This window comes from Staurois parvus, unplaced genomic scaffold, assembly GCF_062004578.1.
Source record: "Staurois parvus isolate SC_StPar_1 unplaced genomic scaffold, SC_StPar_1.0 ptg000420l, whole genome shotgun sequence".
Taxonomy (NCBI): domain Eukaryota; kingdom Metazoa; phylum Chordata; class Amphibia; order Anura; family Ranidae; genus Staurois; species Staurois parvus.
Window position 1 is genome coordinate 4,548,349 of NW_028318216.1, and position 18,748 is coordinate 4,567,096.

The 18,748-nt window shown below is 44.6% G+C and overlaps 1 protein-coding gene across 2 annotated transcripts in view; it reads right to left on the minus strand.

The window, feature by feature from the left end:
* Positions 1-18,748, minus strand: part of ARHGAP25 (Rho GTPase activating protein 25) — a 230,216-nt gene that overhangs the window by 48,782 nt on the left and 162,686 nt on the right. For both annotated transcript variants that reach the window (XM_089687212.1, XM_089687213.1), the window contains exon 4: positions 10,132-10,251. In XM_089687212.1, the coding sequence (XP_089543338.1) occupies positions 10,132-10,251 (120 nt within the window). The remainder of the gene's footprint in view (positions 1-10,131; positions 10,252-18,748) is intronic.

Sequence of the window (18,748 nt, forward strand, 5' to 3'; positions counted from 1 at the left end):
TCTTAAAGGATCCTAATGTGTGCTTGCAGCTGCTGGTGGGAAGGAGAGGAGGGAAGCCGGCAGCACTGCAGGGGTAGGGGCACACAAGGGAGCATCAGGGAGAAATGTATGGTGCACAGGGAGGGTGAAGGGTGTGGCGGAAAACATTTACTGGAACCGATCCCCTGTATGGCTCTCTCTGCAGCAGCTGAAAGCCAGAGGGAGGGAGAGGAGAAGAAGACAGCTTTCAGCTGCTGCAGAGATAGCCATACAGGGGATGGTTTCCAGTAATTCCCCCCTGCCACATCCATCACCCTCCCTGCCCACATCTCACTCACCCAGCTGCCTGGGCTCCCCTGCTGGCCCCCATACATAAGGACTGGTGGTACCCCCTTATCCACAGCCCTAGGCAAGCATGGCAGCTAGTCAATGGTATCAATTCCTTCATCCTCCAGGAGCTGCTTGCATACTCTCGCCACATGAGGCCAGGCATTGTCCTGGAGGTAAGGTTGTAATTAATTAGTTTGTTGCTAACACAGCTGGCTGGAGAAGGCTGCCTTCCGACCAGGCTGGAACCCAAGTACTACAAAAGAGAAAAGGGATGGAGAGAGAGGCACCAAGCCGCCAATAGTGTAGCAGATTTTATTTAATAAAAAAGGGTATAAAATACAATAATTATGCACTCACAGATATCGCTGGTAATTCACATTGAATCAGGCGGATGTAGGAGGTGTGAATTGGCTTCCTAAATGCGTTCTGATTGGTCACAGCACCCTGGACATTTGACAGCTACTTGGACAGCTCTCTGACAGATCTGGTCTCCAGCAGAATTCCTACTTCAGCTTCACAGCACTCCTGACAGTGGCACTGATGTGGAGTGGACTCTAGATTGATGTCAACATTTGGAGCTTGATTCAATGCTCATTACCAGCAATATCTGTGAGTGCATAATTACTGCATTTATGCTCTTTTTTATTTAATAAAATCTGCTACACTATTGGTGGTTTGGCACCTCTCTCTCTATCCCTTTTCTTTTTTAAAGTCTGTTGTCTGCTGAAATCACAAAGCTAGTACAGGCTCTGCAGGGTTCCCAAAAATAATGTCAGGATCTACCTAGATGCAGTGGTGTATTTAGGTTTCGTGCTGCCCTAGGCAACACAAAAATTGGCTCCCCCTATTGACCAACACCCCAGCCCACCCGAGAGAGCCTGCCACTACCACCACCCCCATACACTGGCAACCCCCACCCCGACAAGAGATAAGGTAAATGCACCTTTCTCCTACCTCCACTCTTAACTCCAAAACGCATTGACTCCTGCTGCCTTCCTCCTGGGTAAATGCACCTTTCTCCTACCTCCACTCTTAACTCCAAAACGCATTGACTCCTGCTATATTCAGAACAATTGGTGTATTTATATTTTTGTATATGTTGACCAGCTCTCACCTTCAGCTGCACCCGTTTTACGATTGGTGTCTGTTTCCTGAGAGAATCATCCCCCACTCCTCATGTGATCTTTATCAGCTTCTAATTGGGATGGAGTTGAATGCTCATTGAGCATCTCCCTATAAATTTAGATCAGCTCATGGGGGAGATCTCTGATGGGGGGCACAGTCTCTGATGGGGTGCTGCTTCAGATTGAGTGCGGCTTTGAACGAGTGCATAGAAGAAGCAGTTAAACACAGCAGTTGAACTTAAGCAGGAGAACTCAAGCAGCAGGAAGACACAACAACAGCAAGAAGCTCTACTGCATGCTGGAAGACTGCAAGCAAACACCCTGGGAAACCTCTTACATGCCTGAGTCCCACTCTGTGTACCTTTATATAATACACCCCTCTTCTCCTTATCATATTACTACCCTCTGTTCCCAAATCTCATTTCTTTACCCCTCTGCTCCACCTCACAACCTGTACATCTCCCCCTCACTGCTACCATCTCCCTACTACTGCTCTCTTCACCTCCCCAAAATGTCTCTTCCACTCCTCCTTCTCATTTTCCTCTCCTCCGTTCCCAAAATCCATTCACTATATCCCTCTGCCCCTCCCAAACATTTGTATATCGTGTCCTCGCTGCTTCCCTCACCCCTCTATGGCACCCACCACCTCCTCCTATTACTCCGCTCTCCCACTGACCCCAACACCTCCACTAGGAGTTTCTCACGCTCCTGCACATCCCGCTCCCATGCCACCTTTCTCACCCTTCTCCTCCTCCTAGCCGCGGGGGACATCTCCCCGAATCCTGGCCCTCCACCTCCCTCACCCGCTCAACACCCTCCCACCTCCACGTCCTACTGCAACCCCCACAACTTAGTATCTGTCCCCCTGCTCCCTAAAATCTCCCCCCCATTTTCATGTGCACTCCTGAACGCCCGTTCGGTGTGCAACAAGCTTACCGCCATCCACGACCTCTTTGTTTCCCGCTCCCTCAACCTCCTAGCGATCACGGAAACCTGGATCCAGTCCACTGATTCTACCTCCCCTGCTGCACTCTCCTACGGAGGTCTCACCTGGACCCACTCACCCAGGCCTAACGGTCGTAAAGGTGGTGGGGTTGGTCTGCTCCTGTCACCGCAGAGCACCTTCCGAGTCCTCCCAAACCCCCCCTCCCTATCCTTCTCCTCCTTCGAGGCCCACTGCCTCCGACTATTCTCCCCAACCCCCCTGAAGATTGCTGTGATATACCGGCCTCCTGGATCCATACCCCGCTTCCTGGATGACTTCTCCTCCTGGCTACCCTTCTTCCTCTCCTCTGAGCTACCCACCATAATTCTTGGGGATTTCAACATCCCTGTCAACCTCGACAACCCGGACACAGCCCGTCTCCTCCACCTAACCTCCTCCTTTGCACTTGCACAGTGCATACAATCCACCACCCACTCCGACGGAAATATCCTGGACCTTGTCTTCTCCAACCGCTGCGCTCCCCACAACCTCACTAACACCCCCTTCCCTCTCTCTGACCACAACCTGATCACCTTCTCTATCTCCTCGTCCTCCAATGCCTACCCCTCCAAGTGTCACACTACTACAAGCCGTAACCTCCGCAACCTTAACCCTGCCTCCCTCCACTCTGCAGCTGATCAACTCCACGACCGCATCCTCCCCCTGTCCTGCCCCGACTTGGCTTTGACCGCCTACAACAATGCGCTCTCAACAGCCCTCGACTCACTAGCGCCTTTAACCACACGCAACATCAGACCCCGACCGCTCCAGCCCTGGCAGACTGATCACACCAAAACCCTCAAACGACAAAGTCGTGCCCTGGAGCGACTATGGCGCAAAACCAAATCCCAACAAGCCTTCATCCGCTACAAATCTGCCTTCCACACCTACACCTCCTCCCTCCATGCTGCCAAACAGGCCTACTTCTTGACCCTCATCAAGGCCCTCTCCTCCAATCCTCGCCGACTCTTCTCTGCCTTCAACTCTCTACTCTCTCCACCCCCACCTCCACCCAGCACCTCACTCACTGCCCTTGAGATTGCCAATCACTTCAAAAACAAAATTGACACAATTCGCAAGGACATTGCCGCAACTCACACACCCTCTCAACCCGTCCCCTCTCACACAGCTACCCCCTTATCCCCCCTCCCCCTCGACATAACCCGCAGGGACTTCGTCGCTGCTCAAACTCTCTCCAACCCCCTTCACCCTCACTCAGCTACCCCCTCATCACCCCTCTCCCACAGCCCCACCACTGCTCTGACCTCCTCTTCCACCCCACCCTACATCCTCATACTGAAGCTCCCCCAACACTCCACACCTTTGACCTTACTACCATCGAGGAAGTCTCCAAGATCCTCTCTGATGCCCGCCTCACCACCTGCCCCCTCGACCCTATCCCCTCACAACTCCTACGACCTTCCTCCTCCTCCATCCTACGCTCCCTCACCCACATCTTCAATCTCTCCCTCTCCTCAGGCACTTTCTCCTCCCCTCTGAAACATGCACACATCACCCCCATACTTAAAAAGCCCTCCCTGGACCCCAATGACCCGAACAACCTCAGACCCATCTCCCTGCTCCCATTTACATCTAAACTCCTCGAGCGCCTTGTCTACACCCGCCTATGCTCTCACCTCAACAACAACAACCTCCTCGATCCCCTACAGTCCGGCTTCCGTCCCCTACACTCCACCGAAACTGCCTTACTCAAACTCTCCAACGACCTGCTAACCGCCAAAGCTAATGGCCACTATTCAGTGCTCCTACTCCTTGACCTCTCTGCGGCCTTTGACACAGTCGACCGCCCCCTCCTCCTCAAAAAACTACACTCCCTCGGCCTCAGAGATTCTGCTCTCTCCTGGCTCTCATCCTACCTGTCACAACGCTCCTTCAGCATTACCTATAATGCTACCACCTCCCCCTCACTCCCCCTCTCTGTTGGGGTCCCTCAAGGCTCTGTCCTCGGGCCCCTTCTCTTCTCCATCTATACCTCCTCCCTTGGCCAACTCATACACTCTCACGGCTTCAACTACCACCTCTATGCCGACGACACACAAATCTATCTCTCAACCCCCCACCTCACCCCCTTGGTCTCAGCCCGAATCACACACCTACTGAGTGACATATCAGACTGGATGTCGCTCCACTTCCTTAAATTGAACCTCTCCAAAACCGAGTTTCTTGTCTTCCCCCCAGCCCGGACACCACCCCCCATTGATTTCTCCGTCACATCCAACAACGCTACCATCAAACCCGCCCTGCAGGCCAGAGTACTGGGTGTCATTCTGGACTCCAACCTATCCTTCCAGCCCCAAGTCCAATCTTTAACAAACTCGTGCAGACTCCACCTCCGCAACATCGCCAAAATCCGCACGTTCCTAACCCCAGAAACCACTAAACAGCTCATCCACTCCCTCATCATATCACGACTCGACTACTGCAACTCCCTCCTCACTGGCCTGCCTCACCGGTGGCTATCCCCTCTTCAGTCCATCCTGAACACGGCTGCCAGACTCATTCACCTTTCCAACCGCTCTGTCTCCGCCACCCCCCTTTGCCAATCCCTCCACTGGCTTCCGATTGTGCAACGGATCAAATTCAAAATCCTAACGCTGACGTACAAAGCTGTCCACCATACTGCCCCGAACTACATCACCGACCTAATATCCAAGTACCGCCCAGCACGCACACTCCGCTCCTCACAAGACCTCCTTCTCTCTAGTTCCCTGGTCTCCTCCTCCCATGCCCGCCTCCAGGACTTCTCCAGGGTGTCACCCATCCTCTGGAACTCCCTGCCCCAACCCATCAGATTATCACCTACTCTCCTCTCCTTTAGGCGCACCCTGAAAACCCATCTCTTCAGGGAAGCCTACCCCACCCCCTGCTAACTTGCCGACCTCCTCCACTCTTCCTACCACTCCATCCCCCACAGCTATCTCCTCCTGTGCCACCACCCCCTCCCTCCTAGATTGTAAGCTCAAAAGAGCAGGGCCCTTGATCCCCTCATGTTTTGCATTGTATTGGTATTGTTCTGTCACATGTTCTGTCTCCCTTTGTAATGTACAGCGCTGAGCGAACTATTGGCGCTTTATAAATACTGTATAATAATAATAATAATAATACACTGGCAACCCCCACCCCGACAAGAGATAAGACATTCACATTCACAGCTCCGGACATCCCCAGGAACAAGAGTCAGGCTCTGCATACACCACCAAGCAGTTCACAACCTTTCTCAGATCCCACCTGGTCCCCATGCTGCGTGTGTCCTTTCTTCCTTTCCTTCTTTCGGGAGACAGCGCTGCCCCCCTGAAAAATGATGCTGCCCCCCTGAAAAATGCTGCTGCCCCCCCCCCCAAAAAAATGCTACCCTAGGCAAATTCCTTGTTTGCCTTGTGGTAAATACACCCCTGCCTAGATGCCTGACCAGCAGTTGGCTCAGCCTCTCAGTGCACTGCTGAGAGCTTGAGCCATCTGTTCCCACCCCCTGAACAGCCCAGCATTCCAATGAGAGCTGGAGGGGCAGAGCAGAGAGCAATACACACCAAACTGAGCATGTGCATGTGATACAGATTCAGTCTGTATCAGGTGGTCATTTCAACAAGAGGATCGGCAGAGAAGAAAGGATCAAATAGCCTTTTTACACAATGCAGAGGATTAACCCCTTAGGTTCCACAGTGAGTATAACAAGCATGGTTTACTGCATATACAGACTGATTTTACTGTTGTGGGTTTAGTAACACTCATTATGGTTTTTTACCCTAATGCATTCTATGCACTAAGGTAAAAACCTTCTGTGCTGCAGGATCCAACCAGCCCCTCCTTTTTCTTCCCTGAGACCAATCCAATCCAGCAATGTGCATGAGAGCAGAAGCTCTTGCCACTGTCTCCCTCTTCACTGGGCAGATTGATAGCAGTGGGAGCGGTTGTCTGTCCTGTCCCTTCCAGCTTTCCCTCAGGCAGACCTGCTCTCTGTTCACGCCTTTTCCAGGCTGAGGGGAGGAGAATGGCCCCTGTGGGGTGTGAAGTACTCTCTAAGATCTCCAGGTGTTACATCTACATGAGGCGGAGCTGCTGAAATGTAGCCAGACCCACTGCTTCAGGACGGATCATCATATCTATAGTGGATATCTGCATACCCAGGGAGCACTATCAGGTTCTTGAAAGGGGGAGCCCCAGAGGACGAGGACCACCTGTATTAATCCTTTTAGCATCTTGTCTGATGACCCACCATCCCTTTGAGGGAAGACCTTCTAGTTCCTGACCCTTTCCTATCTGATGACATCTGGATTAATAACATAAGGCGCATTTTACATGCGCGTCCGGTGAGTGCGCATTACCTTCACCACTATTGCACTGTCACCGGGTCCAGAGTTAACAGAGCACAAGAGTCACCTATATCTTACTTATTGATCTTTTATCGGAACTTGACCTCATTTATATCCGAACTTCTTATCATTTATTTAGATGGGATATTTATTGATTTTATTGATTTATTAATTTATTGATTTTATTGATCTACTTATTAATTATTTTAGCGCTACACTTCGTTTATTTTATATTATTTATGATCCAGGGTGATATTGGCTTTTTTGTGCAAAGCAGCTTTTGATTTTATGTTTAAGGCGCTCACACCTCTGTTTACATACTATAGTTTATTACATTATCTATATACATAGTGATAAATAGTGATACATAAAATATAATATGCATCATTCTGGTTTCATTATCTCATTAGGCCAATCTACTTTTAACATTTGGATTTTTCGTTCGTGCTTACGAAGATTCCTTGGACATAAACATCTGGGTCATCTTCTGCTTCCGCTCATGCGTGATAGCACTTGATAGATATTTTTTGTACGATCGTCATACCACCGCATAGAAAAATGGCCGTTCGTATGCGAAATGACATTTTTCACTGTTGTTCAACCGGATTTTTTCGTTCACAATATCGTTATCGGTTAAAACATTCTGCTCATCAAGGAAGAGAAAATCGTTCGATCAGTGGTTCCGCAAAATTTTTTGGACGATTTTCTTATCGTGTGTACGGGGCATAATTGAATGAGCTGAAGTTAGAAGCTGATTGGCTACCATGCACAGCTGCACCATATTCTGAGTGCTCCAGTTTTAGTAAATTTTCCCCTATGTGCTATTAATAATATAGCTTTGAGTGAAGTTTTTCCATACATGGCATTTTTAAATGTGGTTTCCAAAAGAATGCTGAACAAAAGAATACACAAAAGAAAAGAAGACTGAAGCCATTCATAGTTAGTAGTGACTATATTATTGTGACTAGTGATGACAAAACCAAGCAAAGTTCAGTACGCTAGACATTTACTGAACAAAATTCTCAAATGCCCAAACATATAGCCACCACATCAATGTTTTTTTGCACAACATCAAAGGTTGTTATGATGTACCACACTGTAAGTACATCCACTTGGTGACTGTCTATATAAAGACTACGAGTGAGTAATGTGTTTTTTTTATTGCATTGATTTCTTTCTCCTAGCTTTCAGCAGAATTTGTATTACTGTGGTAATAATCAATACCAAGAAGTGACTGAGGCTTGCAAACAGTATGAGGAGCAAGCACTTGGCTACTTTGCCCGCAAAGAGGAAGATAGTACAGAACACATTGCTACTGTGCTGAGACATATTGAAAGCAAAAATCTCATGACCTCCACTACTAGGTGAGTTCTCTAGGCTCTTAACTTTATGAGCTTCTTTATTTTTGTAAGACTTCCTTAAAATGGCTAAAGGACACAAAATCTGGTATATATCGCTTAATTAGAAAATATATCAACTTCATAAAAACCACTTCAACCTTCTTTTTTCCAAGAGTATTAAGGGTTGTCCCAGCTCCTTTTTTGCTTCTGTGAAAGAAGGGAAAACGCAAAGCACTAGTCCATGTCAGGTAGCTTCATAGATGGACAAGCTTGATCAACCAACAAAATGTATTAGTTATCTTTTATTAATTAGTCACTTACCCATTGTAAAGACCATGCCTATATGGTTTTATACTGTTGCTAGAGGAGATGGATTCCTTAGTCTTTAGTAGTCTCTGTGAGACTCTGGTAACTGCCTTTTCACATGAGTGCTCTGCCACTACCAGGACCATGCTGCTGCCACCAGACCAAGTCCAAAGTCAGTAACTGCACCAATGTGTAGGGGGTATTGCTACTGACCACCAATGTATAGGAGGCATTTCTACTGACCACCAATGTGTATGAGGTATTGCTACTAACTGCCTGGCAGTACTAGGGTCGTTGGTTTGAATTCCAACCACGGCACCACCTGCCTGGAGTTTACATGTTCTCCCTGTGCCTGCATGGGTTTCTTCCCACACTCCAAAGAATTGCTGGTAAGTTAATTGGATCCTGTCTAAATTGGCTCCAGTATGAATGAAAGTTAGGGACTTTAGATTGTATGCCCCCTGAGGGTTAGGGACTGATGTGAATGTACAAAATATATGTAAAGCGCTGTGTAAATTGACAGTGCTATATTAGTACCTTTAATAATATGACTGTGCATTTGGTGGCATCCAATAACATCATCTGTTGTTAGGATGCAGACAGTTGGCCTGCACAGCATACTTGGTTGCTAGATCATAAGTGGACAGTGGCCCAGCAAGAAAGGAGTGGAAAGTCATTCATTTAGTGGTGATAGTAATATGGCCACTAAATTAATGACTTCAGGCTACAGCAGCCAGAGGATCGACGTGTGGGTGAACTGCCCAACTGCTACATGGCCACAAACTCAAATCCGATCCCTAACTGTGACTCAAAATTGCTTTTCCCCTTTTTGTGTTTTGCTGATAACTATATTAAAAGATACAGTGCAAAAAAAATTTTCTGTAGGTGATTTCTTTAATCAGACTCCACAGTTCCTACAAGTTCCTCACATAGTTTCCATCTTCAGATATACAGTATTCCTAGATAAAGTTACAGCAAAAAATATTCAGTCTCCCTCAAGGTCATATTGGAAGGAAATACACTTAGTTTAAATCTTAATATAAGATAACAAAAATTCCAAAAAAAAGATTTTTAAATTAAACTTGAATTAATATGACCTTTCCATTGTCATTTCTAAGCCAACCCTGTTTTCTAAGATGTCCAAAATATTTCCAGAATCTTTGCATTCTTTTCAATCCTTCATTCCAAAGTCTTTAATCTTTTATGAGATACTTGCACAGGGCAAACTTGAGGGGTTTTGGGAGTGCAAAGTTCTTTTTAGGCCATCTACTGTGATGAATGACAATCTTGTTCCCAAGTATTGATTACTTTCTCCCTCCACTGGGACCAACGTGGACTCCTTGCAATGCGGCCCAACTTGCACCTTTGGTCAATTTCTTCTGCCTCTTTTCGGAATTTCCCTGTCTGACATTCTTTTTTTCATGTACTCTAGATAGCCAACATAATCTTCAATTATGCCTTCAGGCTTATTGTTGAGATCTGCACATGTCGGCATGCTCAATTATTGGTCACCACATTTGACTTGTGCATTGTGTGAACAATTCCCTGTTTGGGAATTGTCAGCCTTTCCAATTTTAGTAATTCAGAACCTGAGTATATTCAGGGACCTGATAATATTGCACACACACACAATCTTTCCTGAAGCATTGATGATAAAGATATAATGTGCCATAAACTAAGAGCAAATAGGCAAACCATATAGTTAAAATATATTCTTATGTCCATGGTATAATTACCTCCTGATGGGAATCCAGCTGCTTTTTTGACAGCCTTCACCCATTCCTCCATCTCAGCCTGTGAATTAGCCATAAGGGTGAATCCATCTGATACTGGTTTGTTGGGATCAAAAGATAATCCTATAAATGTAAAGAGAACAAGGAATTAAAAGTCAAATAAAGAAGCAGGAGTTCCATTAGTGGATGACCCTTGCTCAAGACCAGTAACTTGAGTTTCCAACATTTTACCATAGGAAAAAGATTTTTGAGCTCATATGCTTTTATATATATATAACATATTTTTCTTTTTCAATTGTAGATTTTTATTACAGCATTACACATTTTCAACAGAAACACAATGTATAAAAAAGTTACAGTGACAGAAATCTATCATCAATTCAAAAATATGCACTGTCAAGAAAAACATGAATATATATGAACAGCATGTCAAATAGCATTTTTGAGATCATGAATCATTATAAACCTGCATATCTTCAAACTACAGTGATTTGCAATATTTGTCAAAGGCATTTTGTTTATAATATAGAGTCCAGATTATATAGGAGGGATGTTAGAGGAGGGGAAGAAGAGAATCTACCAAAAGGAGAATAATCCCATGCCCCCCAAATAAAGTGAAAAATACCAGAATGCTCACCTACTAGGGCCGTGAGATACTCCATTTCCCTTATTTCAGAAATTGCTCCTAAGAAATGGTTTCGCGATGGTGTGTCTACCGACTTCCAAAAACGCGGTATCACCCTTCTAGCAGCTGTCAAAATGTGCAGTCCCAACCGTTTAGATGGTTTGGGAATATCACTAAAGGGTAGGCTCAGAAGATAATGAAGTGGATCTAGGGGGAGAGCAATATTGAGTACTTGTTCCAAAACCCTTTGAACCATAATCCAATGTCCCATAATCCATGGGCAAAACCAAAAAATGTGAGACAATGTAACCACTCCATCCACGCATCTCCAGCATTTATCAGATGTACTTGGGCAAATTGCGTGAAGTACTACGGGAGTATTATACCAGTGCATCAACACCTTGTATATATTTTGTTTGTATACAACACAACAAGAGGATTTGGCAGCAGAGTCCCATATCGCGTGCCTATACAACATATTTAAAAAATGGTGATATTGTGTTAAAGCCCAACCCCAACTGAATACTCAGTGTACATCAGCTAAAACAAAAAGTGTGCAAAATCTTGCAGTTTGTTTAACTGAAATCCAGTAACTGGAAGGGACAAGCAATGGACAGTCAGGCTTTTTTTTTTTTTAACTTAGCTCATTGAAAATAATGCACATACAAATTATATTGTCAAGCCAATACAGTACCAAAGTACTATTCAGCAAACAGTATATACAAAGGGAATTGTCAAAGCTCTGAAGTATCAAAGCCTATAAATTCTGCACATACTGCAGCAACAAATAGATACATGTATATGCACAACCAGAAAAATCAAGAAGAAAATAAGTAACAAAAAAGAGAAGTAAGCAATCGGACAGAAGAATACTGCACACATTTGTGTTATTAGACTGAGTGTGTCCATCCAGGTGCCTAGCACTATAAAAAGTTACTAAAAGAAAGAGAAGGGTACAATGTTCGTAGTTGTCCCAAAAGTCATAATAGCACTCTGACTTCCAGCCCAAACAGGGGTAGTAGCTAGAACAGAGGGGACGGTTTGACTTAAAACAGAGAGTAACTAAGGTATGGGGTCAGAGACCAAATGTAGAAGAGAGTCACTGGTGTCTTCTGTGTCCAGCCAGGGTCCCCAGAGTCTAGGAAACTCCCTGTACACCCTCTTGCCTCATAAGTTAGCATATAAAGTGGTGGGTTCTAAATTATTAAACGTTTCCACAAACTGATGTGCAGGGGGTCAGAACATATCCAGTACAATGCAATGGTCTTCCTGGAGTAATAGAGCAATATTCATTTAGCTTTAGCAGTCAATTCAATATCTTCAAAAACCCCATGAAGAGACACCACTCTAGGACTACAGACACTGGGAGATCAAAATGAAGTAAATACAGTAATCTCAGACCCAAACCGTCTGACCTTAATGCACGACCAAACCACATGCATAAAGTCCTCTTGTTCTGACTCACATTTATGGCATGTAGGGGTGGTGCGTTTGCGCAGAAGTAATAAACGCTTAGGTATATAATACGGTCTGTGGAAGTATCTCAATTGTATGAGCTTGTCCCTAGCAGAGATAACAGTATCGAGATATGAGGCATTCACCTCCTTCCAGTCATCTAGAGAGAGGTCCAGGATATCAACCAGCCACCTTTCTTGTACTTTAGTTAGCTGGGCAGAACAGTCAGGCTTTGAAGGAAAGGACTAGAAGAAGTAGACATCCTCCAGCCAGGAAATGTGGCACACTCTATCTGACTTGCTGAAGCTTCTAATGAACAAGAAGCTAACAGTGTGCAGTGAAATTGAAATAAAGAATTTCAGTACAGAGCAGAAGTTTGTATAGCTGAGCAACACTGACGTTATAGGCTGTTATTCAGCTTTAACCCCTTGGCGCCGAGCGTACGCAAATTAACAGCTCCACTGGACTGGGCTTCTTTCCATGGGAGCCACTAATTTGTGTACCTGTCCAAAGACTGGGATGTCAGCGAGAGCCCCGGGTTCTAACTTCCAATTCCGGGTCAGATGATCGCTGTGAATGCCTCTGATTGAGTCCTCATGCACACTTGACATTTTTACAGCTGCTGTTTTTGGCTTTTGACGTTTTTTTCTATAGCTTGTAAACCCCCCAACATGTTATCCTATATGTCCATGCACACATAGACTGTAATCAACGTTTTTTGGCTGGGACGTTTTTTGGCTGGAAAAAAAACCCAGGACTAGTGGTTTCTAGAGGAGTTTTTTTTGCTGTAAAAATGCTCTAATGCTGAAAAATGCAACAAACCGGCATTTTTGGACATTTTTTGACCCAAAAAAATTTTTTTTTTTGGTAAAAAAAAAGCTAAAAAACGCAAACGCGAGAAAAAGCTGCTAAACACTAATGCAAAAATGCTAAAAAAAAGCTGAAAAACTCACATTTTTAACGTGACTTTACACAGCTAACATTACCAGTGTTGTCAAAACGTCCCGTGTGCATGAGGACTGAATATCCCAGTGATATTGACAGTCACTGCGAAGCCCTCCCCCCTTGTTTTCTCCCTCTGAATGGGAGAGAGAGGTACATTCAGAGGTTCCATGTACATGGGACGTTTGGAAAACACTTCTGAACGATGGAAACTGACTGCTTGAAAACGTAGGTTAAAAAACGTCTGTTTAGCCGCGTTTGCATACCGCATTTATGTGCGTTTGCGTTTAGAAGCGTTTTTTAAAGATAAACTCAGGAGACCTTCCGAAATGCCCAGAATGCACTGAAAAACAGTACAAAATTAACTATTTCAGACACTTTGAGAGAAATAGAGAGAGCAGAAGCAGAGAGATCCGTATGTGTTGAGCTTACCTATCTTTTCTGGTTGTATTCACTATGGATCCCATCATGAGCATAATGCATTGCGTTCTACCATTTTTTCCTTCACGGGAAACCTGGAACTGACTGCACTGGTGTACTGGGTCCATTTGAATACATGGAAAACACTTTGCATGCATTTCTGATGATGAAAAAAGGCTCTGGACAACATCTGGATATGGAACAGTTAAAAAAACGCTTCTAAACGCAAACGCTTATAAATGCGGTTAACCACATTTACACACATTTACAAGTGTTTGGCGTTTGAAACGTTGATAAAATCTACTCCTGAAGTTTGGTGCGTTCAAAAATCGACTGTAAACTCAACTGCCTGTAATCGACTGTAAACGACTATGTGTACATGGACACATAGGAAAACATTAGGGAGAGTTCAGGGGCTGCTGAAAAAAACGCAGAAAAGCTCCTGAACGTCAGTTTATCAGCTGCAGTGTACATGAGCCCTTAGTCCACTACAAATGAGAGCTACATTATTGAAGTATACATAATGTTTTCAGACAGTCATATTTTATTCAAATATATCCATCCATCTGTCTTACTTTTCTCTGCCCTCCTTTTTTAAAAGGTCGTTTTTCATTCCCACGTGAACTGGCAACCACAGGGTTATTACTGTTTATATAATTAAACTACAGGGTCTGACCTTCACTGAAATATTGAAATCCATAATTACTCGGCAGAGATAAAAACAAAATATGCATTGCCCAATAGGCAGCTTGTCTGGACAAAGCACGTTTTACTTGGCGGCTTTGCCAAAAATGTGCCCTTTTATTACTCCTATTTTTTTTTAACTTGAGACAATTGTCGTCACCAATGCCAAGCGGGAAAGATCATGTTTTGGCTCTTATATTTCAGAAAATTCGTTGGAGCTGAGATGCAGTTTACAGTCATTACTCGTGACATTTATTAAGCATTGGCACTGTCATCAACAATCTTATTCCTGAAAACAAAACAAAGTACAATATTGATGTGTAAATTACACATATTGGGATATTTTTAAACAAAGACATGTAGCAGAATACATTTATGATGAAATTTGATTTACATTTTTTTTTTTACTGGACATGTTTAATAGCAAAAAGTAAAAAAATATAGTTTTTTTCTCAACATTGTCGGTCTTTTTTTTATAGCACAAAAAAGAAAAAACGCACAGGTGATCAAATATCACCAAAAGAAAGCTCAATTTGTGGGGAAAAAAGGGCATAAATTTCATTTGGGTGCAGCGTTGCATGATTGCGCAATTGTCAGTTAAAGTAACACAGCGCCGTAATGCAGAAAATGGCCTGGTCAGGAAGGGGGGTAAATCCTCTGGAGGGCAAGTGGTTAAGCAAACCATCAGAATTTAAATATCAATTCCAGCTTCTGAGATATCACTCCCCAAGTAAGCTGAAATTAACTAACAATATGTCAGACTTACTCTGTTTTGGGTTCTCAGTTACTGGTAACTGGGTTTAACACTTGAGATGAATACTTTTAATATAAGCAGTAATGTCCCCATTTGTATCTCATTAACCACTAGCCTACAGGGAACTTATACCCCCTTCCTGCCCAGGCCAATTTCCAGCTTTCAGTGCTGTCACACTTTGAATGACAATTGCGCGGTCATGCAACACTGTACCCATATGAAATTGTTATCATTTTTTTTTGTGACAGAGCTTTATTTTGGTGGTATTTAATCACCTCTGGGTTTTTTATTTTTTCTTAAACAAACCAAAAATCACTGAAAATTTTGAAAAAAAAAACATTTTTTCTTAGTTTTTGTTATAAAATTTTGTAATTAAGTGATTTTTCTCCTTCACTGATGTGCGCTAATGAGGCTGCAGTGATGGGCACTGACAGGCTGCACTGATGGACACTGATAGGTGGCACTGATGGGCACTGATGAGGATGCACTGGTAGGTGGCACTGATGGGCATTGGCAGGCATCACTGATGGGCACTGAAAGGCAGCACTGATATATGGTACTGATAGGCGGCACTGACTGGCACTGATAGGCGGCACTGACTGGCACTGTTAGATGGCACTGACTGGCACTGATAGGCGGCACTGATGCTCACTGATAGGCGGCACTGACTGGCACTGACAGGTGGCACTGATTGGCATTAATAGGTGGCACTGACTGGCACTGATGGGTGACACTGAAAGGCAGCTCAGATGGGCACTGATATGTGGCATTGATGTGCACTGGTAGGCACTGATATGTGGCATTGATATGGCACTGATGGGCACTAGCACATGGCACTGATAAGCACTGACAGCTAGCACTGATGGACACTGACAGGTGGCACTGCTGGGGCTACACTGATCATCAGGGCACACTGATCATCAGTACTCTGATGATCAGAGTACATGTCCCCTCCGCGGAATGCCGATTACCGGCTCTCCTCTCTTCTCGAGCTGTCAGCGTGAAAGCTTGAGAGGAGAGAAATGCCAATAACCGGCATTTCCCTGTTTACATGTGATCAGCTGTGATTGGACACAGCTGATCACATGACCGAGGTGACATCTTCGGCTCTTTCCGTAGATCGGTGATCCACTGTGTCCGAGGGACACAGCGCACCGCCGATCGCCGCGCATGCGCGGTTAGAATGGAAGGACATCATATGACGTCCTCCCAGAATGAGAGAACCACCTTGCATCCGTCATATTACTATATGGCGGACAGGAGGTGGTTAAAGAATGGTGGCAAATCTGTGTGCTCGATGTGGCCCTAGTTGGTGCACATTATGGTTTGGATCCCTTCTTAAAGTAACACAGCATCGTAATGCAAACAATGGCCTGGTCAGGAAGGGGGGGGGGGGTAAATCCTCCTTTTTGTGTTTGTTGGACAATTCAGTGGCTTGACTTCCATCGTTATAGCACCCCAGCATCTCAGTCGCTTTGGCATTTTTCCACGTTTACATTTTGTAGCGGGTTTTTTTGGTCAAAAAAAGTCCAAAAATGCTGCTTTGGGCTGTTTTACTGCGTTTTGGCACGTTTTTCAGCATTAGAGCATTTTTACAGCTAAAAAAACTCCTCTAGAAATCCACTAGTCCTGGGTTTTTTTTTCCTGCCAAAAAATGTCCCAGCCAAAAAACGTTGATTACAGTCTATGTGTGCATGGACATATAGGATAACATGCTGGGGGGTTTACTGGCTGTAGAAAAAAAGTCAAAAGCCAAAAACAGCAACTGTAAAAATGTCAATTGTGCATGAGGACTCAATCAGAGGCTTTCACAGCGATCCTGTGACCCGGAATCAGGAGTTCGGGTCCCGATCGTTAGAACGGGACCCGGGACTTTCACTGAAACCCCAGTGTTTGTGCTGGCACAAAGACAGGTATGCAAATTAGCGGCACCACGGATAGAAACTCAGCTGTAAAAACGTTCAGTGTGCATCACGACTTAGGCTCCGTTCACACCAAGGCGTTTTTTTAGTGCTTTTTGCAGAAATGCTTTACAGCCCATTTATCATGGTTTCCTATTGAACATGTTCACATCTATTATTATACAGGATTTATATAGCGCCAACAGTTTCCTCAGCGCTTTACAATATAACGGGAGACAATACAGCAACAATACAAGAGGGTTAAGAGGGCCCTGCTCCTTGGAGCTTACAATCTAAGAGGGAGGGGCTAGTGGTACAAAAGGTAATAACTGTGGGGGATGGACTGGTAGGAGGAATAGAAGATTCCATTATTATCTGAGGGAAGGATAGACTTCCCTGAAGAGAGGTTTTCAGAGATTGCCTAAAAGTGAGCAGAGTAGGCGATAGTCTGAAAAATTGGGGCAGAGAGTTCCAGAGGATGGGGGAAGCTCTGGAGAAGTCCTGGAGATGCGCATGGGAGGAAGAGACAAGGGATCTAGAGAGCAGGAGGTTGTGGGAGGAGCGGAGAGTAAGGTTTGGGTGATATTTGAAGACATCAATGCTTTTTTGAGATGCTGCAATTTTTGAAAGGCCAGCAACTTTTTTTAAAAGTACAAAGCTACAATAGCGTTCAATGAATAAGCTGCTGAAATGCACGATAGAGCGCTTTTGTCACATTTTTGCCGCATTTTTCATTTTTATTGTACCCGGCAACAAAAAAAATTCCACTTTAACAAAAAAAGAGCTGAATAAAATGCCAAACGCTGTAAAAAAGTATCCAAAATGCATGTAGATTCGGGGTTGTGGCCATCGTGGCGATGTACTGCATATCTGGTGGTCATGCCCGAGGTTGGTTCGTTTTTGGTCTCGTGTGTTTGGCCTCCTTTTCACTTTGTTTCATCTCTCCATACGCCGGGATGCTCGGTATGCTTTGCTTCATTGCCCCATACCGGGCCTCTTGGCTCGTCAGCAGCGGTTGGCTTCCTATTTGTTTTTATCGGCCACTAGGACAATTGCCCAGGCCTGGAGGAGTCCGTTTGTACTTTTTCAGGGGGTGCGGGATCGTATGACTACTATGATGCTCAATGAACAGATGTCGAGTATATGCAACGACTCTCAGCATAAATTTTTGAAAATATGGGAGCCATGGTTGCAATATGCCTTTCCCACGCTCCCCCCGGCCAGTGTAGGGAGGTGATGGAGTTTTGTACTGGCGCTCATGGACCCTTGCTCTCTGGTGTGTGTTTTTGTTTTTTTTTTGTTTTTTCTCTTTCTTTCTTCTCTGCTTTTCTTCTTTCCTTTTCTGTTTGTTTTGATGTGACAGTGGACAGCTGTCTTTAGTTGCGATAATCTGAGTTTCACTGATGTTATTGTTACCTATGTGCCATTGATAGCCCCTATGTGGGCATACGTTTTGCCTTATTGGAATTAGAGCGTTGTCTGCTCTATTATGCATTTTCTATCGGTGCAATTGATAGCCCCTGCGTGGGCGTGTTTTGTTGCCTCTGTTTTATACTGTTTAAAATTAATAAAAACCATTGAAATACAAAATGCATGTAGAAAAACGCAAAACAAACTGCAAAAAGCACTGGAGAAAGCACCAAACGCAAAATGCATATATGTGAACCAAGCTTTAGTAAATCAACCCCAATGTCTCTAAAAATGTAATGCCACTTTAGCTGCTGTTGGTACTGAAAGTGCAATGGCTAGTGGAACTATCACAAAGAGAGGCCTGCTTCATGCAACAGCTGAGCAATCCACTGGCAACATGTATACTAACACTCAGAAACTGTAGTCAAC